The 24,250-nt window shown below is 36.7% G+C and overlaps 1 protein-coding gene across 1 annotated transcript; it reads left to right on the top strand.

Annotated features, from left to right (window-relative positions):
• Positions 1 to 13,614: 13,614 nt before the first annotated feature.
• Positions 13,615 to 22,494, top strand: LOC141697270 (ubiquitin-activating enzyme E1 1-like). The gene is made up of 7 exons (XM_074501558.1): positions 13,615 to 13,850; positions 15,533 to 15,891; positions 16,914 to 17,131; positions 19,016 to 19,810; positions 20,011 to 20,879; positions 20,971 to 21,403; positions 21,597 to 22,494. Exons 2-7 carry the CDS (start codon positions 15,546 to 15,548, stop codon positions 22,191 to 22,193), a joined length of 3,258 nt encoding a protein of 1,085 aa, XP_074357659.1. The 5' UTR covers positions 13,615 to 13,850; positions 15,533 to 15,545; the 3' UTR covers positions 22,194 to 22,494.
• Positions 22,495 to 24,250: the final 1,756 nt, after the last annotated feature.

Below are 24,250 nucleotides of genomic sequence, written 5' to 3'. Positions count from 1 at the left end.
TCAAAATTCAAGTGTTTCCAATGTGGCTTGGCAGGGCATTTTGCAAATGAGTGTAGAAAGTCAAATTCCAGTAAGAAAAGGTTTGAGTCTGTGGATTATAAGCAAAAATACTTTGATCTACTCAAACAGAAGGAAAGGGCTTTTATTACACAAGAGAATGACTGGGCAGCTGATGGTTTGGATGAAGATGAGGATGTCAGTTATGTCAATCTAGCCCTTATGGCCAAGTCTGATGAAACAGAGACAAGTTCCTCAAGCAATCAGGTAATCACTACAAACCTTGCACATTTATCTAAAGCTGAGTGTAATGATGCAATAAATGACATGTCTACAGAATTGTATCATTTGCGTGTTACACTTAAGTCCCTCACTAAAGAAAATGCTAAAATCAAAGAAAACAACTTGTTTTTGAGTGAGAGGAATAATGTGCTTGAGTCTCATTTTGTTGAGTTCGAAAAACTAAAATTGAGTGTAGAATTGCCAAGGAGGAATTAACTGAGTCCTTGAAAAAGGAAGAAATTTTAAAGAAGCAGCTCGATCGTGAACAAGAGGTGATTAAAGCATGGAAAACATCTAGAGATGTTCATGCTCAAATCACCAAGGTTCAAGGAATTGAGTCTTTTTGTGATGAATCCTGGAAAAAAAATAAGGAGAAACTAGAACATATTTTGGTAGATGGGTTGCTGACAAATGTAGACTCGACGGATGATGAGGACTATCCGTCGGATAACAAAAAGTGTTATCCGTCGAATGATAAAAATCCTCATCCATCGGCTGTAAGCAAACCCATTAGCAAAGCCAAATTAACCAAGCTAAATGATAAGTATGGGTCTGTTTCTAAGAACTTTGTTTCAGGAGAGTCAAGTCAAGCCAAGAAAGGGAAGAAGGCTAATGTTGATCACATGACTGTCAAACAGTTAAGTGACAGACTTGAGAAGATAGAGGTAAAAATAGAGACTAAAAGGAAAAACAATAGGAATGGTAAAATAGGGATTAACAAACACAATAACTACACACCTGACAAATATGCTCCTAGAAAAATCTGTGTCAAGTGTGGTAGTGTAAATCATTTGTCTGTTAATTGCAAATCTGCCATGCCTACTCCCATGTCTGTTCAGCCTCAATTCTCTAACATGAATGTCGTGCCTCCCATGCCTGTTAATGCTATGCCTACACAGAACATGAATGCACAGTTTGCTAATATGCCATTTGCACCTAATCCATATTATGCTGCATACAATATGCCTCAAATGCCATTTAGCATGCCTTACTGGAATAACATGTTTGCACCAAGCATGCCATTTCCTGTTAGCCATAACATGCATGATAATTCTATTGCATCTAGTGGTTTCAAAGGCCCAACCCAAATGACTAAGGAAGAATCTGAAATTCCTAAGTCAAATGAGTTAAGACCTAAGAAACAGAAGAAGAAAGCTAACAAGGCAGGACCCAAGGAAACTTGGGTACCAAAATCAACTTGATTTAATTTTGATGTGTGCAGGGAAACAGAAGGATTCTTTGGTACTTGGATAGTGGTTGTTCAAGACACATGACTGGTGATTCTACCCTGCTCACAGAGTTTGAAGAGAGAGCTGGCCCAAGTATCACTTTTGGAGATGACAGCAAAGGTTATACTGTGGGATATGGCTTGATTTCAAAGGACAATGTCATCATTGAAGAGGTTGCCTTAGTGGATGGTCTCAAACACAATCTGTTGAGTATCAGCCAGCTTTGTGATAAAGGCAACTCAATAACCTTCAACAAAGAAACCTGTGTTGTGATTAATAATCAAAACAACAAAGTGGTTCTCACTGGTGTGAGAAGAGGAAATGTGTACCTAGCTGACTTCAACTCAACTAAAGCAGAATCTGTAACTTGTCTTCTTAGTAAAGCAAGTCAAGATGAAAGTTGGCTATGGCACAAGAAGCTATCCCATTTGAACTTCAAGAGCATGAATGAGCTGGTAAAGAAAGAGCTAGTTAGAGGCATTCCTCTGGTGGAGTTTACAAAGGATGGACTGTGTGATGCCTGCCAAAAAGGGAAGCAGATTAAAGCATCATTCAGGAAGAAACTTGATTCAGCAATTGAAGAGCCTCTGCAACTGCTTCACATGGATTTGTTTGGACCAGTCAATGTATTGTCAATTTCAAAGAAAAGATTTTGCCTAGTAATTGTAGATGATTTCTCAAAGTTCTCTTGGACCTATTTCCTAAAGTCCAAAGATGAGGCTAGTGAAATCATCATCAATCACATAAGGCAAGTTAACAATCATCCTGATTTCAAAGTTAGAAGAATCAGGAGTGACAATGGAACTGAGTTCAAGAACTATGTCATGAGAGTATTTTATGAGGAAAATGGGATCTTGCATGAGTTTTCAGCAACAAGGACTCCACAACAGAATGGAGTAGTGGAAAGAAAGAATAGATCTCTTATTGAAGCTGCAAGGACAATGCTTGAAGAATCAAAATTACCAACTTATTTCTGGACTGAAGCTGTAAACACTGCATGCTACACTCAGAACATCTCTCTGATTAATCAAGCAAGATGCATGACACCTTATCAATTGTTCAAGAACAAGAAGCCAACTCTAAACTTTCTTCATGTCTTTGGCTGTAAATGCTATATTCTGAGAAATCAAACTGATCAAAATGGGAAGTTTGATGCTAAAGCAGATGAAGGAATTTTTGTTGGATATGCTGTTGGTAAAGCATATAGAGTCTACAATCTAAGAACCAACATTGTTGTTGAATCTATACATGTTGTGTTTGATGACAAAAAGATTGAAGGACTAAAAGATGGAGATTACCATGAGAGCCTCAAATTCGACAATGTTGAGATGGTCAGTGATGAAAGTGATGATGAGAGTGATCAAGAAACAGTGTCTAAGGATAATGCAGACAAATCTACCACAAATGAAGCACAAAACTCAACATCCGTCGAGTTACATAATGCTTCATCCGTCGGAAGGCAATCTGTATTATCCGTCGGAAGACAACCTGCCTCATCCGTCAGTACTCAAAATTCACCATCCGTCGGGTTATCAAAAGGAGCAGGAAGTCAAGGCAGGTCACCCATAGAAAGTACCCCTATCTCAAATCAAAGATCCATAAACTCAGGGGGAGTTTCTAGCAATCAAAACTCAATCACACATCAAGAAAACATTGAGGTCTCTTCGTCTAGGGCTAATCTACCTCAACCAAGGAAATGGACAAAAGATCACCCCTTTGAACTGATTATTGGTGATGTTTCTTCCAGAGTTCAAACCAGGAGAGCAACTCAAGAAGAATGTCTATATAACAGCTTCCTGTCTAAGGAAGAACCAAAGAAGGTAGAAGAAGCCTTGTTAGATCCTGATTGGATTTTAGCTATGCAGGAGGAGCTAAACCAATTTGAAAGGAATAAAGTATGGAAGCTGGTACCCAAGCCTACAGGAAAGAATCCAATAGACACCAAATGGGTATTCAGAAACAAGATGGATGAAAATGGCATAGTAGTAAGGAACAAAGCAAGATTGGTTGCTAAAGGCTATTGTCAGCAAGAAGGGATAGATTTTGATGAAACATTTGCTCCTGTTGCAAGACTTGAAGCCATCAGAATCTTCTTAGCCTATGCAACCCATGCCAATTTCAAGGTCTATCAAATGGATGTCAAAAGTGCCTTTTTGAATGGAGATTTGGAGGAAGAAGTGTATGTAAGTCAACCTCCTGGCTTTGAAGATCCAAATTTCCCAGAGTATGTCTATTATCTACTGAAAGCACTTTATGGACTGAAGCAACCACCTAGAGCCTGGTATGACACTTTATCAAAGTTCCTTTTGGAAAATCACTTCACAAGAGGTACTGTAGATAAAACTTTATTTTTCAGAAATGTTAATAGCTCTAGCATACTTGTTCAAATTTATGTAGATGATATTATTTTTGGCTCTACAGATGAGAAACTTTGTAAAAAGTTTGCCAAACTGATGCAAAGCAAGTATGAAATGAGTATGATGGGAGAACTAACTTACTTTCTTGGTTTACAAGTTAAGCAAGCTAGTGATGGAATATTCATTAGTCAAACTAAATATATTTTTGATCTTTTAAAGAAGTTTGATCTAATGGATTGCACATCTGCAAAAACTCCTATGGCTACTGCAACTAAGCTTGAACTAAATACTACTGAAAAGTCTGTGGATATTTCAAGTTATAGAGGCATGGTTGGCTCACTTATGTACTTAACAGCTAGTAGGCCAGATATAATGTTTGCTACATATTTGTGTGCTAGATTTCAGGCTGATCCTAGAGAGTCTCACTTGATAGCTATTAAGAGAATTTTCAGATATCTCACAGGAACACCAAAATTTGGCATTTGGTATCCTAGAGATTCTGGTTTTGATCTAACTGGTTATTCAGATGCAGATTATGCAGGTTGCAGAATTGATAGAAAAAGCACAACAGGAACCTGTCAATTTTTAGGAGACAAGCTTGTGTCCTGGTTCAGTAAAAAGCAAAATTCAGTTTCTACTTCTACAGCTGAAGCTGAATATATTGCTGCTGGCAGTTGCTGTGCACAAATTTTATGGATAAAAAAACAATTGCTAGACTATGGTTTGCAAGTTGAAAGGATTCCTATTTTCTGTGACAACATAAGTGCAATTGCCATCACTGAAAATCCAGTGCAACATTCAAAGACAAAGCATATAGACATCAAGTACCATTTCATAAGGGAACATGTAATGAATGGTACTGTAGAGTTACATTTTGTTCCAAGTGAGAAGCAACTTGCAGATATTTTTACCAAGCCACTAGATGAATCCACCTTTTCTAGGTTGGTAAGTGAGTTAGGTATGCTTAATTACTCTTGAATTTATCTGAACTATTTTGCAAGTTAAAAAGTAGCCAGAAATTTAACTGATTTTTTAGTCTTGGATGAAATTTTGGCTAAGTCAAAATTTGCATCTCGACGGATGACCGTTATCCATCGAGTTGAGTCATCCGTCGATATACAAATTGTAAATAATAAAATCAATTATTTTTCTGGAATCTTTTAAAACTCGACGGATAACAGTTTATCCTCATCCGTCGAAGTGTCTAAATCTTAACCGTTAATTTCCTGAACATTATCCATCGAGTATACTTACAGTTTGTAAGCATTACACGATGGATAATGGGTGAAATTTTTACAGTTTATTTTAAAACGGCTAATTTAGGCAATTTCTATTGGATAATTTACTTCTCTTTATTATTTTTATCCGTTGTTTTTGTGCAAAGTATAAAAGCTTATTTCATTCTAATCATTTTCTTTTATCATTCTCAAATTCAACTGTGTTTATTTCATTCTCTCTCAAGCAAAAATCCTCTTTCTCTTCAAGCTTTTCTTCTCTAACAATCGCACCCGTAGTAAAGATCATGTCACAGACTGGGTTCATCTATGAGAAGAACAACTTCACTGCTTTGGTCAATAAGGGTATTCAGCAATCAGAGGACTATCACAAGATGATGGACCTCGTGAAGAACTGCAAGTTAAGTTTTGCCATGCTGGAATCACCCACAATTTATTGTGAAGTTGTTGAAGAGATGTGGACAACAGCAATCTACAACTCTACTGACAAAACCATCACTCTGACCATCAAAGGTAATGAATTCTGTATCAATAGTGATGTGATAAAAGCATGTTTCAAGATTCCTGATAATAATGTAACTTCACCACACACTGACACTGATTTGATCAATATGCTTAATTCCATGCATTATGCACTTCCTACTAATAAGCTAAGTGAGATTAGAAGACTAGGTCTTAGGAAGGAATGGAGTTATTTGTGTGATGTTGTAACTAAAGTCTTTTCTGGAAAAATCAGTAATTTTGATTCTGTGAACATTTCCATGCTTAACATGCTATACATGCTAGTTACAGATAAATTTTACAATTTCAGTGACCTTATTGTGTATGAGTTAGGTTTTAAATTAGGTGACTTAGCCAAAAGAGGAAATAATGTTTACTATGCTATATTTTTTATGCTTTTGGCTAACCATCTTTGTCAAGAGATTGTGCTTGAGAACCCAAACAACAAATTAGCTTGTTGGGTTCAAGAGAGAAGAATCATTGCAGACTTGAACACAGCCAACCATCACAGGGATGTGCCAATGTTCTATTTTCCTGTAATGCTGACACCTAAGGTAAGTGAGGTAAGTTCATCCATACCCTCAACTATTCCAATCTCTTCTATTTCTTTGACTTCAGGCATAGTTATGGCAACTATGACAATGACCAAACAGTTGCCTACCAAAGCTGCTAAAACAACTGCAATTTCTAAATCCAAATCAAAGAAAACCCCCTTTGGTATCTCTCAAAAGGTACCAGTTGAAAAATCTACCAAAGCCAAAGAGGGGAGTGTGAAGGAGGGTAAGATAGGTGAGGGAAGGGGTGAACATCAAAGAAACCCCAAGGATAAGGTTGGAGAGTTGAGTGAATCCCAGCCTAGCCACACTGCAGTTTCCCAACAAACTGCAGTGCTTAAAAAGGACAAAAGCTCACTTCTAGATGTATCCTCCCAAAAGGATGTGGCTATTGAACAAAGCTCTCATCCAAGAGAACAGGCCAAGAGGGTTAGGGACACAAGCTCACCCCAAACTTACACTAGAAAGAAGAAATCCAAAACAACTGGGATGCACAGGGCACACACTTAGTGCAAACTGGTGCTAAAGACACAGTCCCTGTACCTTCTCAAATTCAGATTGATGTGGCTCCAATAAATGTGGAGTCACAACCAAAATCTCTCATTATAGAAGCCACTGAAACACAATACTCACCAACTAACTCACTGGAAGTGGACATGATAAACACTTCAATTCCTGATTCCCCTTCTTTAACTCTGTTGGGGAAGCCAAAATCTAGTGCAAGTGAGCATCATCTTTTAGATGATTTGTTGGCTCACTTGCCAATTCTTTCAGATTCTATTGTGACATCTGTGCCTCAAATAACTTCAATCAACACAGAGTCAACAATAGTTTCTCTTCCCACCTCATTCATTTCTACTCTCTCGATGGATATTGCTCATCCGTCGAGTAGTGATTGTATCCCGACGGATAAGCGTAACAGCAGTTATCCGTCGGATAGTTTTACCACTCACCCGACGGATATCACTTATCCGTCGAGTGTCTCTGCACAACTTCAAACTTCAATAATTTCAAGTGCAGAAGATTTAGTGGTAATACAATCACTCTTAGGACTGAGAGAGGAGAGTGCATTGAGTGAGAGGCTGGGTTGCTCCCAGGCAAAAGGAGGGGAAAAGAGTGAATCTCAGCAATCCATTCATTCAGGATTGGCAAAAGTAAGTGAGAGGAGTCCCACCTTAGTAGGTGAAGGTGAGGGTGTGAGGGTGGGGAGCCAGGGTGAGACCCTGATGCAACAAAAGAGAGAATATGAGAGAAAGGCAGGTACTGGAGAAATAAGGATGGAACCAGCCATTGCTAGTGAGTCAATGATTGTGGATGATGCTGAAAAGGAAAGACAATTTCGGCAACATTACAAAGCTGTAATTGATAACATTTCCTTGGATGCTGACACTTTTACTCACCCTGTTTCAGCCTATCAATTGTTGGCTGCTCAGAGCAATGTGGAGGCAGAGCAGACTTTGAATTTAGTGCACACCACAGAATCTCTTCAAAGAGACAAAGCTGCTGTGAACAGAATGCCTTCTCAAGCTGGAGAGCCATCTGAAGAATTTGGAGTAGATTCTGATGATGATGACTCTGGTTCTTTGGATGAAAGCTTGAACTTAGGGGGAGCTGAAGGCCCAAGTTCTGCTTAAAGTTTACCTGAATGGGCATGGGCAAAGGAATCTACACCAGGATAATTTGAGGTGTCTTTGGTCAAACAAGTAATAGCTATTCAACAGGCCCTTCAGGAAACTTCAGATGCTGGTACCAAGGATGTTCTTCAAGCTCACCTGGACTCTCTACATCTAATGAAGATCCAGCATTTAAGACAGAATCTCAGTGTGGATGAATTGAAAAGGGATATAGCTGACTTGAAGACCTATAACTCTGAGAAGGTGGATTCAGTAATGCCATATGGTACCATGCAAGATCTATTACTGAGATTAAGGAGAGAATCAGATTCTGACAAGAAGATAGCCAAGTTGGAGAACAGAGTTCAAGTTATTGAGAATTCAGTGGCTCTACTTCTTCAAAATCAACAGACTCAGACAAATCTTCTTATGCAACTGGCTAAAGCACAAGGCCTAACTCCTCCACTTGATAATAACAAAAAGGGGGGGAGAGAATCAAGTAAGGGGGAGAAAGGACCAACTGAGGGGGAGAATCTTCTAGTTCAAATCAGCAAAGTAATTGTACCTTCAATTACTATCTCCAAGCCACCAGTTGCAGATGGTATAAATCTTATCAATGCAGCAGCAGAAAATTTGAAAGATGCTGATAAAGGAAAGTTGACTCTGATCAACTGGAAAAAGATTGATGAGGACATACAGAAAAAGTTTGAATTAGTCAAGGAACCAGTTCAGTCAGCCATCCATCACTCTCATGTCAAGCCAATCAGTGTGAATGAGATGAGCATGAACTATCTGGAGAAAGGACAATCTTCCTGCATCAAGACTACAAAGGCTGAGATAATTCTTAAACCAAGGGCAAACTATCCAAAGTCATCTTTGAAGAACCCTATGGATACTGTGTATGAGACACCCAAGCTTGATGAAAAGAAGCTTATGTCAAGATCTATTGTCTTCTACAAAGATCCAGCTGATTCAGCCTCAAGAAAGAGAATTGCAAAGATATTCAGAAATGGGAAGGAAATTTGTGTGGTAGCTGGACATCCACAATTTGCTCATGCAAAGAAAGAAGAAAAAGCCAGATTGAAGCAGGAAAAAAGGCAAGTTGCTCTAGATGCAAAGAAGTCTAAACAAAAAAAAAGAACAGTTTGCTATCTTGGCCAAGCTACAGGCTGTGAATTCTTCTCAACAAATTCCCTCTCAACCATCTCAAGCTACTGAATCAAAGAAGAAGATTGAAGAACAGAAGAAATCCCCAAGAAAGAAAGAACTGGCTAAAAGAACAAAAAGGAAATTGGATGTTATTGACAAGGAATTGGAAGATCAATTTCCTAAGGAATCCACTCAAGCTAAAACTCAATCATCCAAGCCCTCTGTGGTATTTGAAAATATAAGGGTGGTGGACCCCTACAGGAACATACATGGAGAGCCTATTGTGCCAAAGGATGAGCCAATAGAGTAGGATAAATTACCAATTCCTGACTTCAACTTGCCAATTCTTACTAAGCCAAGAAGGACAAAGTCAAGGGCAGTCAAGAAAGTGAAGTTGTCACCTCTCAAATCCAAGTCAGTAGTCAAAGCTCAACCCAAGGTCAACAGGGGAGACTACTTGTACTTATGTGACATCAAAGAATTCTCAGATCTAAACCTTTATCTAGATGAGCTGGATGAGGTAAGGGCAATTGATGCATACAGAAACCTACCTGAAAGGTTGGTGTTCAAGTACAAAGGAGGAAGGGAGATGCAGTGGCCTCTTCACAGGATACTTCAAGAAAGCCAAGCTGTGTTGATCAAAGTTTATTCATCCTTCAAGAAAAACTTTGGGTTCAATGTAACTGCAAGAAGATTAGTATTGAAGAAGATTGAAGAGCTAAGGAGTGTTAGAGCCAAAGATGCACTTCCCAAGACTCTTATCATCCCTTACACAGGGAGAAGAGTGCATCTAAGGCCCTACTGGCTGATGGAATTCATGGATGACAAGGGTGTGAGAAGATTCTTCAGATTAGAAGACCAATTGAGTATCTCTATCAATGAGACTCTCTTGGAGATGCAAGAAATGTTAGATCTCTCAGAATCTGATGAATTAGAATTCCACAGGCAGCTCCAGAATCAAATTGAAGAAAACAACAGAAAGCTTGGAAGAAGATCCAGACCTTCAAGAAACTAGAAAAATCTGCTCAGGCTAGAGGAGCATCTTGAACTGACTGTGAGCCAAACCTTGTACATTTTGTTTAAATTGAAGCAATTTCAGTTTTATCTACTTATCTTTAAAGATATATGTTAAGGATGTTTTGTAATCATCAAGTGTCTCTTAATTTATGGCTACAATTCTAGTAGACATAAATTGGGGGAGATTGTTGTGAATATGTTGTGTACTTGATGATCACTTAAACAAAATATCTAAGTAGATTTTACTTAGTGAAATTATGTAGCACTCGACGGATAAGAGTTTTAGTCCCGACGGATAACTCATTATAGTCCCGACGGATGATTAACTTATTATCCATCGAGTGAGTAGCTTATGTAATAATAAGTTTGTAGCACAGTGATGTATACACCTTTGTATAGAATCTGTAGTAGCATATAAGTCATGTTGACTTTAATTAGATATGCAGAATAGGTTGATTAACTGTACATAAGCAATGTCTTGTAATTCTGTATAAGTGAAATGAAGTCAAGTGCCAAAATAGCTACCGACGGATGATTAACAAAGCTTCGACGGAGGATCAAATGACTATCAACGGATGTTTAACATAGCAGTCGACAGATGATCAATTAAGTCATCGACGGATGATCTGAAAGTCGACGGATGATCATATCAAGATTCAAACATCAGTTGAACAGTGAAAGCTGACACACAGTCGTCGAGTTGGATACAAACACACTGTGGAAGCCCATTAACTGGGTAATAGAGGACGAAAAGCAGTAAAGATCAAGACTGTTAGATTTTATATTTGTTCAGTTCTTTTGACTTTGTAATCTTGGTAATATATAAACCAAGAGAGTAGCAAATAGAAAAATAACTGAGATAGCTGAGAAACATAAAAACAGAGAAATCTTTGTAAGCACAATCTTTAGCATTTCCTGTATTCTCAGCAGTTCTATTTCGTAAGCAGCTGTGAGCATTTCTGCACACAGAGTCCTCTCGATATATTATATATATCTCTGGTGGAATTGTTTAAATCCACCAGAAAGTTTTTAAAGACTCTTATTTTTAATTACTTATGTTTTGATTCATTCAAGTTTACATTCCGCATTGTGCTAATCAAAACAAATATATCCATAATCGAGTTGAACATTTTTATTTCAAGAAAAAGGTTCAAGAATTCCATTCAACCCCCCTTCTGTAATTCTTGCTATATTGTTAAGGGACTAACAAGGCAAATAAGTCAAGACCTCGCATGAAGCGAGGTAGACCAATCGGTTCCAAAGATAAAAATCCTCGGAAAAGAAAAGGAGCAAAATATGATGATGCCCAAATAGATGAAATAAAATCTCAAGGAGAGACCCCAGAAGAGACCCGTGACATGAATAACCAAACCCCAGAAGAGGACCAGGTACCTGAAAATGTTGAAATAAAAGAGATCTCTATAAATTATGTTGTCACGGGAAAGAAATGGAACCGAAATAACATCATCATCGATGAAAATTTTGCATATAACGTAGCGCTTGATATAATGATGGAAGACGAGGATCTTGAACCAAAATCTGTCGAAGAATGTCGACGTAGGGAAGATTGGCCAAAATGGAAAGAAGCAATTGAAAATGAATTGAGCTCACTTAACAAGCATGAAGTTTTTGGACCTGTAGTCCGAACCCCTGAAGGGACTAAACCCGTTGGTTATAAATGGGTATTTGTGCGAAAAAGAAATGATAAAAATGAAATTGTGAGATATAAAGCACGTTTAGTTGCTCAAGGATTTTCACAAAGACCAGGCATAGATTATGAGGAAACATATTCCCCTGTAATGGATGCTACAACTTTTCGTTATCTTATTAGCCAGACAGTTATTGAAAAATTAGAAATGCTATTAATGGATTTTGTGACAGCATACTTGTATGGTTCCCTTGAGAAAGATATTTATATGAGGATTCCTGAAGGATTTCGAATGCCTGAAGCATCTAAATTATACTCTCGTGATCTTTATTCTATTAAGTTACAAAGATCCATATATGGATTAAAGCAATCTGGTCGAATGTGGTATAAGAGGTTAAGCGAATATTTACTAAGGGAAAATTACAAGAATGACCCTATCTGTCCATGTATTTTTATAAAGAAAACAGAATCTTCATTTTCTATAGTGGCTGTGTATGTTGATGATTTGAATATCATCGGAACTCCTGAAGAGCTCCAGAAAACAGTTGATTACTTAAAAGCAGAATTTGAAATGAAAGATCTTGGGAGAACAAATCTTTGCCTTGGATTACAAATTGAACATCTTCCAAATGGAATTTTTGTGCATCAATCATCATACATAGAAAAGATCTTGAAACGGTTTTACATGGACAAATCACATCCATTTAACTCTCCAATGGTCGTTCGATCACTTGATAAGAAAAATGACGTGTTCCGACCAAAGGAGGAAAATGAAGAGATACTCGGCCCTGAATTACCCTATCTCAGTGTTATAGGCGCGCTATGTATCTTGCTAATAATACACGACCCGATATAGCATATTCTGTGAATCTATTAGCAAGACACAGTAACGCCCCAACTTGGAGGCATTGGTATGGTGTTAAACATATTTTTCGGTACCTTCGAGGCACAACTGATATGAGTTTATTTTATTCTAATAAATCCAAAGCAGTGCTAACGGGTTATGCAGATGCAGGATATTTATTTGATCCAGATAAAGCTCGATCACAGACAGGTTATTTGTTCACTTATGGGGATACAACCATCTCATGGCGATCTGTAAAACAATCTCTAGTTGCTACCTCTTCTAATCATGCAGAGATTCTTGCAATCCATGAAGCTAGTCGAGAATGTGTCTGGTTGAGATCAATATGTCAGCACATTCGGGAGTCATGTGGCATGCATCATGACATGACACCAACAGTAATGTTCGAAGATAATGCAGCATGTATCGAGCAGCTAAAGAAAGGTTGTATCAAAGGCGATAATACTAAACATATCTCGCCCAAGTTTTTCTTCACACATGACCTTCAAGAAAATGGAGAAATTGAAGTCCAACAGATACGCTCAAGAGACAACCTTGCAGATCTATTCACGAAGTCGCTACCCCCATCAGTTTTTGAAAGCTTGGTACATAAGATTGGCATGCGTCGACTTAAGAACTTGAAATAAACTTTTCAAAATCGATGTACTCTTTTTCCTTTACTAGGATTTTTTTCCCAATGAGTTTTTTCCTAGAAAGGTTTTAACGAGGCACGATTATTGAAAATTGGACATCCAAGGTGGAGTGTTAGAATATGGATGTCTCTAGAATACTCCAGAACAACCTCTTGACTTTCCAAAGTCATAACTCTTGACTTTTGGTTTTTCAAGTTCATGTATTTGGCCTTTGAATTTCTCTACCTATGTTCATGTATTTGACCTTTGGATTTCTCTACCTATGTTCATGTATTTGGCATTTGGATTTCTCTACCTATGTTCTAGTGAGCCTATAAATAGGACTCAAGTCTCATCTTGTAAGATACACACTTGAATGAATACAATATTCTCTTTTTAATCTCTCTCTTTCTCACATATCTATTATATAGTTATCATAATATATTTCTAACATATTTGTAATTATTATTTAATCTTAAAAAATTAGTATTAGTTTTCGAAATTAGGCAAGTAATTTACAGCCGGTACAAACATTTCCCTTCCCATCTCACCTAAACAGTCCACCACACTACTTTCTCTCTCCCCATCTTCTGGAACTTTCCCTTTCTCGGCCTTTCTCTCTCTAAAAATGAACACACAATACTCCATATAACTATGGCCCAAAACCCTAGACCCGAACCAAATTCATCTATAAATACCTCCTCTCCTCATCTCTCTCCGCTTCTTTTATTTCATCTCGCCCTAATTTCTCTCTCTCAATCTCTCTCCTCTTACTCTTCGCAGCTCCGATCGGTACGTTTCTCATCCTCTATCTATTTCATATACAAACATGTATGTATATATCAACATAAGTGCGTGTATGTTTATTTCAAGTATCTAATCGCGATTATCGAAGCTAGGTTGAGCTATACTGTGCGTATCTGTGTATCTAATCGCGTTTATTTTGATAATTAGCAGTCTGTTCTTCATTTTTGTAAGTGCGATTGTGATTTTTTGTTGTTTTGATGGTGATTTATTAGTTTATTGAACTATATGTTTTATTTACAAGTTTGTGTGTGTATTAACAGAAGTGTGCCATAGTATGAGTATATGAAGTGTCTAATTGCAATTATTGAAGCTAGGTTGAGCTGTACTGTGTTTATATGTGTATCTAATCGCGAATATCGTAGCTAGGATTAGGTTATTGTGTTTCGTAGCAGTCCGATCCTTATTTTTATGTCTGCAATTGTGATTATGTGCTGTTTGATAGTAATTTAGTAGTTTATTGAAGTATATGCCTACTTACAAGTTTATGTGTGTATTAACAGAAGTGTGCCTTGGTATGAGTGTATGAAGTGTCTAATTGCAAATATCAAAGCTAGGTTGAGCTGTACTGTGTGTATATGTGTATATAACCGCGATTATCGGAGCTAGGATTAGGTTTATTGTGTTTATTAGCAGTCTGATCTTATTTTATGTGGACGATTGTGATTTTGTGCTGTTTTGATGGTGATTTAGTATTGAACTATATGCTCTACTTACAAGTTTATGTGTGTATTAACAGAAGTGTGTGTTAGTATGACTATGAATATAGAAGAAGTGTCTTAATGTGATTATTGAACCTAGGTTTTGGTTTATCGTGTCCGTGTTAATTAGTAGCATGATCATTTTTTGTATGCGAAAATGATTTTGTGTTGTTTTGATGTGGATTTGTGGTGTTTTTAGAATTTTAGTAGTTTATTGAACTGTATGCTTTGCTTATAAGTTTATGAGTGTAATGACTGAAGTGTGTAGTAGTACGAGTATAGAAGAAGTGTGTAATTGTAATTTTCGAACTTAGTTATTGTTTTATCTTGTTAATTAGTAGTCCGATCTTCATTTTTCGTATGAGTAAATGATTTTGTGTTGTTTTGATGGTGATTTGTGGTGTTTTTAGTAGTTTGTTTAACTATATGATTTGTTTATAAGTTTATGAGTGTATTAATAGAAGTGTGTATTAGTACAAATATAGACGAAGTGTCTAATTACAATTATCGAACTTAGGTTTTGTTTTATCTTGTTAATTAGTAGTCTGATCTTCATTTTCGTATGCGAAGGTGATTTTGTGTTGTTTCGAAGGTGATATCTGGTGTTTTTAATAATTTATTGAACTTTGATATGCTTCACTTGCTAACAAGTGTGTACATGTGTAACAAGTGTCTTATCACTGCCTATATTGAAGTTCGGTTTAGGTTTACTGTGTTGATTCATAGTCTGATCTTATATCTGTGTGTGCGTTGGTGCGTCTGTGCAATTGTGATAATGTGTTATCGAATGGTGATTTGTGGTGTTTTGAGTAGTTATTAGTACAAATGCAATTATATAAAAACATGTAATTAGTTTATAATTGTGATTGTCGAAGCTAGGTTTTGGTTTTTGGTGTTAATTTGTAAGTCTGATATGCATTTTATGTATGCTATTATGATATCTTGTTGTTTTGATGGTGATTTGAACAGTTTGTTGCACTATATGCTTCCTAGAAAGAGACCGGTTGAAGCAGCAGTTGTAGGCGGTGATAACGTCAACGCTGGTAGTGAATCAGATAGTTTACTTAAGAAGGCCTGTTTGTTTTCGTGCACTAACACAACTACAACAAAGAGCGGGGACGGAGGTATGGAGAATGGCAAAGGCAGTAACACAGGAGGAGGCAGTAGCGTTAACAAACCGAGTGTAACAATGGATGATGGAAATCAACAGGAGATTGATGAGGATCTTCATAGTAGGCAGCTTGCTGTGTATGGACGAGAGACAATGAGGCGTCTGTTTGCTTCAAATGTGCTTGTTTCAGGCATGAATGGTCTTGGTGCTGAAATAGGTATGCATTTTGTTCAGGAGGTGGTTAATAGCATTCATATTTTATTACATTGATATTTTTTTTTGAATCTTTGGGCTCAACTGTATTTTTTTAACTGTAAGTTCTAGTAGCTGAACTTATTTGCCTTGAGTGCTGTTATGTTGTGATGTTAGTATACTTCCGTTTTAGTAGTTAAAACAAGCTGTTTCCTAAGATGGATTGTTTGTTCATAGTGTATGCTATTAAAGTTATGGCAAAGATTTGAATTGTATTTATTTTTGTTTACTCATTGTTATTTTTATAAATTTATTCTTATCATGTGACTGATGGTTGAATTGCTTGAACGGATGTCATAACAAAACTGTATTGGGTTTTTGACCATGTGGTATCTACGTTTTGGAACATTTCATTTACTTTCATAAATTAGCTAATGTCAGTTGTCCTCATTTTGTAGGAATTTTATGAACTTAATAGTGTTCAACTTCATTGTCCCCCTTGAGGTGTAGTAGTTGAATGTTGCCTTGTGTTTTTTTAGTTGCAACAAAAAACAAAACTTCAGTTGTTATTGTTTATGTTAACAGTGGGTTAGGGCCGAGACTTCAATTGAATTTACCTTTAGGTGCTCAAATCTGACTGTATGAATGTATCCTTAATATACTTCTGACAGTTGCTTTAATGGAGATAATGTGTCCTTATTATACTTCTGACAATTGTATTAATGGAGATGTGTATCCTTATTATACTTCTGAGTTCTGACAATTGTTTAAATGGAGATTATTGTGGTATGGTTTTGAGTTTTGTTATCTATGACTTGGAGGTTTGTGTGATGGTGCAACGTGTCATGATTACGGGTCCTGTGTTGCTATTAGAGTATGTTTACTATATCCTACTGAAAAAATTTCTGAGACTTTTTTTTTCGGATGAATATCATTTCAGTTTGATTTGATTTATTATTTATTTTTACAGGCTATATAATTTTCTTGTTATTTAACGGAAAGAGGATAAGATGGTTAACTTTAATGTCTCCTTTAAATCTCTTGCAGCAAAGAATCTCATACTTGCTGGTGTCAAGTCAGTGACTTTGCATGATGAAGGCAATGTTGAATTGTGGGATTTGTCTAGCAATTTTATTTTCACAGAGAATGATGTTGGTAAGAACAGGGCGCTTGCTTCTGTTCAAAAGCTGCAGGAGCTTAACAATGCCGTTGTCGTTACAACTTTGACTGATAAATTGACTAAAGAGCAACTCTCCGACTTTCAGGTAACTTTTTTGAAGAGCAATTGACAGTTCATTAATTGGAATTATTTGTATCTGTAGGTTAAATGTTGGACAATATTTACCTAAACAATATATCTTTGTTATTTCTTATTTTTCTTGAATATATGGAAAATGAGCTTTGTTGTTTTTTCAACCTTAAAGATGTTTCTTAACTGTAATTATTTTAAGTGACTGAACTAGTTTGTCAAATATAACTTGCTTATTGGATGTAGTTATGATGAAATATTAAAATTTCCTATTGTGTAGACGGTCTTGTGAATAATTAGGTATTGATATATTGACACGAATGGATTCCAGTACATCTTCTAGTTATAGAACCTAATAGTTGCCTCTGTTGTGAAGATAATTTATTTTTACGTTGAGCAGAAGTCCTCTGACTGTTTTGTGTATCGACAGAAGCCTTTGTCATTAAGAAAAAGTATTAGCTCCTGTCTTGTAGAAGAATCTTAACTCTTAAGAGATCAGATACTGATGCTTTGTGCTTCATTGAACTTAGTTTTGATAGTGACCTGATGTTGTCACGTCCAAGTACTAAAATAGCTGCTTCTGCTCTGGATTTTATCTTTAGTAAAGAGAAATGCCTTTACAGTGCTTTGCTAGAGACAAATGTATAAAATCAAATAATCAAGCATTACTTCAAGTTTTATTTATCGAGTGTAATTGTCTTTTATCATTACTCGTGTTCTCATCTTTCTCTTATTTAGAAATACAACCTTTGTAACTGATACTGAAGAAGAGTAATCAAAATATAGCTTAAACATTGATGATTCAGGCCACAAATGCAAATGAATATTCAATTTTAATGAATGGCTAGTAAAACATGTCAAGCTAGATCACCTATTTGTACAAACCTTACTATCACTTCTCGGAAGATCTTAGTTGAAGGATGGATATTGCGTATCATCTTAATAAACTGGTGCCTGGATACTTTTAGTTTATAACAGCTGGTTGGTCCAAAATTGTGAGATTTTGCATATGGTTAATTGATTTTAATATTTTATTAAGATATTTGAAGGATCAAACCAAAAGATCACACCTTGTTTTAGTGGAATTTGCAAGTGGAAGTGTAATTACTCTGTAGAGGAGAACTATGTTAAGGTTTGGACACTAGTAATGCTACTGCATAATAAGCACAAGATGATTTGAAAAATATATTATATCAGTTTCATGCTATGCTGTGGGCCTCTGGCCTGAAATAGCAGCACATTCTTAGGAAAAACATTTAAATGGAATTTAGCGAGTTTTCAGTAAGTTTTATTGATTGTTAGATTAATTTAGTAACCATATAGAGTTTGCTAGCAAGCACAGGCATTGTATTTTATAATTTCAAGATTTTTTTATGTTCTGATTTACATAATGTTGGGTTTTTGTTTGTGCTATTCTAGGTACTTGGTAGTACTCCTATATACTATGTCAAGCCTTAATGTGAATGTAAACGTGATCTTACCATATTACATCTCCCTATTCAAATTACAAAACAGTGTGGCCGACATAATCTATTCCGTGGGTGATGGTCGACTCCTTGTAATTTTCAATTCAGTCATCTGCAAGGTCAAACAAATTACCAAGTTCACATTTTACAAACCTTGTTTGAAGTAACTTACCTTTTCAGCCTATACAAACTTCTGCACTGTCAAGTTCGTTTTAATGGATAAAATTTATCTAAAATCTATGTGCATAGAACTCTCTGTATTTGATGGTTGCATAGGATGACTGTTGAATGATGACGTGTTACAGTAGTAATTTCAACTTTACATGTATTGTAAAATTCACTCCAGGCATTTGATAAATGTAAAATTTTGTGTATTATTAAGAAAAAAATTACTTCATAACTTTGGAAGTAATACTATTTTTAATGACTAGCAGGCTGTTGTTTTTACTGATTCCAACTTGGAGGATGCAATTGAATTCAATGATTACTGTCATACTCATCTACCTCCTATTGCATTCATAAAGACCGAAGTGAGAGGTCTATTTGGTAATGTGTTCTGTGATTTTGGCCCAGAGTTTACCGTGTTTGATGTTGATGGAGAGGAACCTCACACTGGCATTATTGCATCTATCAGTAACGATAAACCTGCTCTTATATCATGTGTCGATGATGAAAGACTAGAATTCCAGGATGGAGACCTTGTTGTGTTCTCAGAGGTTAAAGGAATGACAGAACTCAATGATGGAAAGCCTCGAAAGATAATTAATGCAAGACCCTACTCTTTCAACCTTGAAGAGGACACAACAAATTTTGGACAGTATGAGAGAGGAGGTATTGTAACTCAGGTGAAGCAGCCCAAGGTCTTGAATTTCAAGCCATTGAAGGAAGCACTTAAAGATCCAGGAGAATATCTTCTGAGTGATTTCTCCAAATTTGACCGGCCACCACTTTTGCACTTGGCTTTTCAAGCTCTCGACAAGTTTGTATCTGAAGTAGGACGCTTTCCAGTTGCTGGTTCTGAAGAAGATGCTCAGAAGCTCATATCCATGGCTGGTACCCTTAATGAGGGCTTTGGGGATGGGAAAGTAGACAATATTAATCCAAAACTTCTGCGACAGTTTTCTTTCGGTGCTCGTGCTGTTCTGAATCCCATGGCGGCTATGTTTGGTGGAATTGTTGGTCAGGAGGTTATGAAGGCATGTTCGGGAAAGTTTCATCCACTTTTTCAGGTTATCTTAATTGCTTCATTTATACTTTTAACTTTTGATATTGGGTAGATATGGTTTTATTACCATACGTGTACGTTAGATCTATTTTTTGGGTCTGTACCATTATATTAGTAATCTGTTGGCACCTTATTCATTGCATTTCTCATTTTGTAATATTTAATTTGTTTTTTTACTGTTGTGTTTCTGCTATTTTCTGACAGTTCTTCTACTTTGACTCGGTTGAATCACTTCCTACTGAACCACTGGAAAATAGTGAATTTCAACCACTGAATAGCCGTTATGATGCACAAATATCTGTCTTAGGGGCCAAACTGCAAAAGAAACTCGAAGATGCTCAAGTTTTTGTTGTTGGATCTGGTGCATTGGGCTGTGAGTTTTTAAAAAACTTGGCTTTGATGGGTGTTTCTTGCGGAAAACAAGGAAAACTAACAGTCACCGATGATGATGTAATAGAGAAGAGTAATTTGAGTAGGCAGTTTCTGTTTCGTGACTGGAATATTGGGCAGGCAAAATCAACTGTCGCTGCTACTGCTGCTGCATTTATAAATCCTGCTCTACATATTGAAGCTTTGCAGAATCGTGTGGGACCCGAAACTGAAAATGTCTTTGACGATGCCTACTGGGAAAATCTGAGTGTAGTTGTGAATGCCCTTGACAATGTCAATGCTAGGTTGTATGTTGATCAAAGATGCTTGTATTTCCAAAAGCCACTTTTGGAATCTGGAACTTTGGGGGCCAAGTGTAACACTCAGATGGTTATTCCTCATCTGACAGAGAATTATGGTGCCTCGAGAGATCCACCAGAGAAACAGGCACCTATGTGTACAGTGCACTCATTTCCTCACAACATTGACCATTGTCTGACATGGGCCAGGTCCGAGTTCGAAGGCCTGCTAGAGAAAACACCTGCTGAAGTAAATGCCTATCTTTTCAATACAACTGAATATACCACTGCTATAGTGAATGCAGGTGATGCTCAGGCCAGGGACAAGTTGGAACGTGTTCTCGAGTGCCTTGATAAGGACAGATGTGACGCATTCCAGGACTGCATTACATGGGCACGCATAAGGTTCAGCTTTGTTTAGGTTTTCAATATTTTCCCTCATGTAAAAGCTGCTCTCCTATGTTTGCATTGTTTTTACATTGTTTCTTGGCATCAGGTTTGAAGACTATTTCTCCAACCGTGTAAAGCAGCTGATTTTTACTTTTCCAGAAGATGCCTCAACAAGTACTGGAGCTCCATTTTGGTCAGCTCCTAAACGGTTTCCCCAACCACTGCAGTTTACTACTTCTGATCCAACTCACTTGCATTTTGTCATGGCTGCTTCCATTTTACGAGCTGAGACGTTTGGCATTCCTATTCCTGATTGGGCCGTGCAGCCCAAAGCATTGGCAGAAGCTGTTGATAGAGTGATGGTTCCTGAATTTCAACCAAAGAAAGGTGTCAAAATTGAAACAGATGAGAAAGCCACAAACCTCTCTGCTTCTTCTATAGATGACAGTGCAGTTATCAATGAACTGATCATGAAGCTAGAGCAGTGTCGAAAGAGTTTGTCATCAGGGTTTAAGATGAAACCAATTCAGTTTGAAAAGGTCTCTCCTTTAAGTATAAGAGTGTGTTTTATAGTTTGGAATTATTTGTCGTGTTTATCATAGTTTAGTATGCAATGAAGAGGGTATATTTATCATTAAAACTTCAAAAGTAAATAGTTCACTTTAGCAAGATGCGACTGAGAATGAGTCAAGTTGGTTAATTTACATAACAATTTCCTTTTGACATTTTCAGGATGATGATACTAACCACCACATGGATATGATTGCTGCATTGGCCAACATGAGGGCGAGAAATTATAGCATTCCTGAAGTTGATAAGCTGAAAGCTAAATTTATTGCTGGAAGGATCATCCCTGCAATTGCAACCTCCACCGCGATGGCTACAGGTCTTGTTTGCCTTGAGCTTTACAAGGTTCTGAATGGAGGGCACACAGTGGAAGACTATAGGAACACATTTGCAAACTTGGCTCTACCTTTGTTTTCAATTGCTGAGCCAGTCCCCCCTAAAGTCTTTAACCACCGGGACATGAAGTGGACTGTGTGGGACAGGTGGATCGTTGATGGGAATCCAACATTGAGGGAGCTTCTTAAATGGCTATCGGATAAGGGTCTGAATGCCTATAGCATTTCATGTGGAAGTTGTCTTCTCTATAACAGCATGTTTCCTCGTCACAAAGATCGAATGGATAAGAAGGTTGTGGATTTGGCAAGGGAAGTGGCAAAAATGGAGCTCCCACCTTACCGTCGACACTTTGATGTTGTGGTAGCCTGCGAGGACGACGATGACAATGATATTGACATTCCTCAGATATCCATCTACTTCAGTTAGATTTTTCAAAATATTTCAGATGCTCTCTTGCATGCCTACTGTTTTTCAATAGATTAGTAGCATGGAGTACAAGATTGTTCTACTATCCTTTGGAAACTTTGCATACATATATCTAGAGTAATGAGTTCTTCACTATGGCACGACCTTCTTACTCTTCTTAGATGTTGTCCTATTTGAATATTCATACCTATCAAATGATCATGATATTAGGGTTTACTAGTGGTGGCTGGTCTTCACCTGATGTTTGTAGTCAATTATCTTGATTTCTCAATTAAATGATATCTTGCACTGCTTGAGTGAATATCGGGCAAATAGGTACTGGTGGACTACAGTTTTGCTTGGGGAAGTGTTTCTGTTGTTTTCAACTCTTTCTATTTCTTTATGCAAGGTCTAGAGTAACGGTTTCATTTTAGCCGTTTACACTGTAGTCATCTATACTCCTATAGTCATAGGAGTGAGGATTACGATTTCCAGTTAACCAACCTTCTTTGAGTTTAAAATTTGTGGTATTTGGTCAACTGCTAAAACATCAATTAAAGTATGGGACATTCATTCAGGAGGGTATATATACTGATTTGATTTTAAATGTGACTATGAATATCTCCAACTACCCAAATCAACTCCTGGTCAATGTTGGAAATTAGAAAGAGATGTTGCTGTTGTACATGAGAGAATTGGCAGCCGAGTATTATTTCGGATAATGGCAAAAAAATACCACTTTTTTTTTAAATTTGTGACCAAAATACCAAATTTGAGAAATGCGGCCAAAAATACTGACGGAATACCCATTCTCAGATTGGGTAGTTGGAATATGCTTTCTCAGATTTGGTATATGCCCGATTACCCATTCTCAGACTGGGTATTTCAACCAATTTTTTTTTATTTTTTTAAAGTTGAAATACGCTTTTTGAGATTGGTTATATGAAATACGCTTTTCAGATTGGATATATGCCCGAATACCCATTCTCAGATTGGGTATTTCAACTATTTTTTTTTTGTTTTTTTTTTAAAATGTTTTTTTACAAAAAAAATAAAAAAATTGAGATACCCAATCTGAGAAGGGGTATTTGATTGGTAAAAATGGCCAAAATATTGAAAATAGGTATTCTTGTCACTTAGTCCCAAAAAAATGTTATTTTTGTCATTATTTCTATTATTTCTTAATGGAATTGTTGAGTAGAGGCTTTGACAGCTTTGAATGTTGGTGAAAATACTGAGGTTTGGGGAAGTGGTTATCTGTGGCTCCTATCAGTATTTTCTTTCTTGACCAAAAATCTAGGAGGAAATTTCTGTAAGAGATGTCTTTTCTCATGGATTGTAGGTTTTAAAAATCCCTGATTTTTAAAAAAATGTCCGATTAATTTACTATTAATCCTTAAAAATTATTTGGCCGATCTATTTTTTGAAATCTGATTAATATTTATAAATTATTTTTGAATTATATATTTCATTATAAATAAGATAAATATATTAAATATTATTAAAATATTTAAATATATCCGATTTTTGTTCCGATTAATCCCCTATTTGGTACCTAAACCGATTAGTGCGGATTATCGATTTTTACAACTATGATTGTAGGTAAAGATGTTGAGCAGATACATCTTTCCAGGGGGTGAGAGCTGCTGGGGTCTGGGAGATGGGGATGAGTGGATATTGGGGAAGAAACGGAGATAATGTAAATGAAACGGTTTTGGTGCATCTTCAATAGTACAATCTCTTAAAATTTATAGCAATATGTCAAATTATTTGATTATCATTTTAAATAAACCACTCGATTTATAACAAATTAAATATTAGTTACATATTATTTTTAAAATATAGCCAATTATAATTAATTCCATTGAAATATAATCTTTTACATGTCCAAAGTTTTAGATGATCACTAATTTAATTATCTAGCCACCATTATGCCCAACAATCATTCAAGATGCTTTTAGGCATTTTTTTTTGCTCTAACTGACTGTAAATAATAGACCGAGCGAGGTTGCTTCCGTGCTGTAAAAACAAATGAAGGTAAATAAAAACTAAAAAGGATGAGTTTGAGATATCTCTCT

Source organism: Apium graveolens, chromosome 11 (genome assembly GCF_009905375.1).
Source record: "Apium graveolens cultivar Ventura chromosome 11, ASM990537v1, whole genome shotgun sequence".
In the NCBI taxonomy this organism is placed as follows: domain Eukaryota; kingdom Viridiplantae; phylum Streptophyta; class Magnoliopsida; order Apiales; family Apiaceae; genus Apium; species Apium graveolens.
Note: the sequence above shows the minus strand (reverse complement) of the source record. Positions and strands in the feature narration are given on the sequence as shown.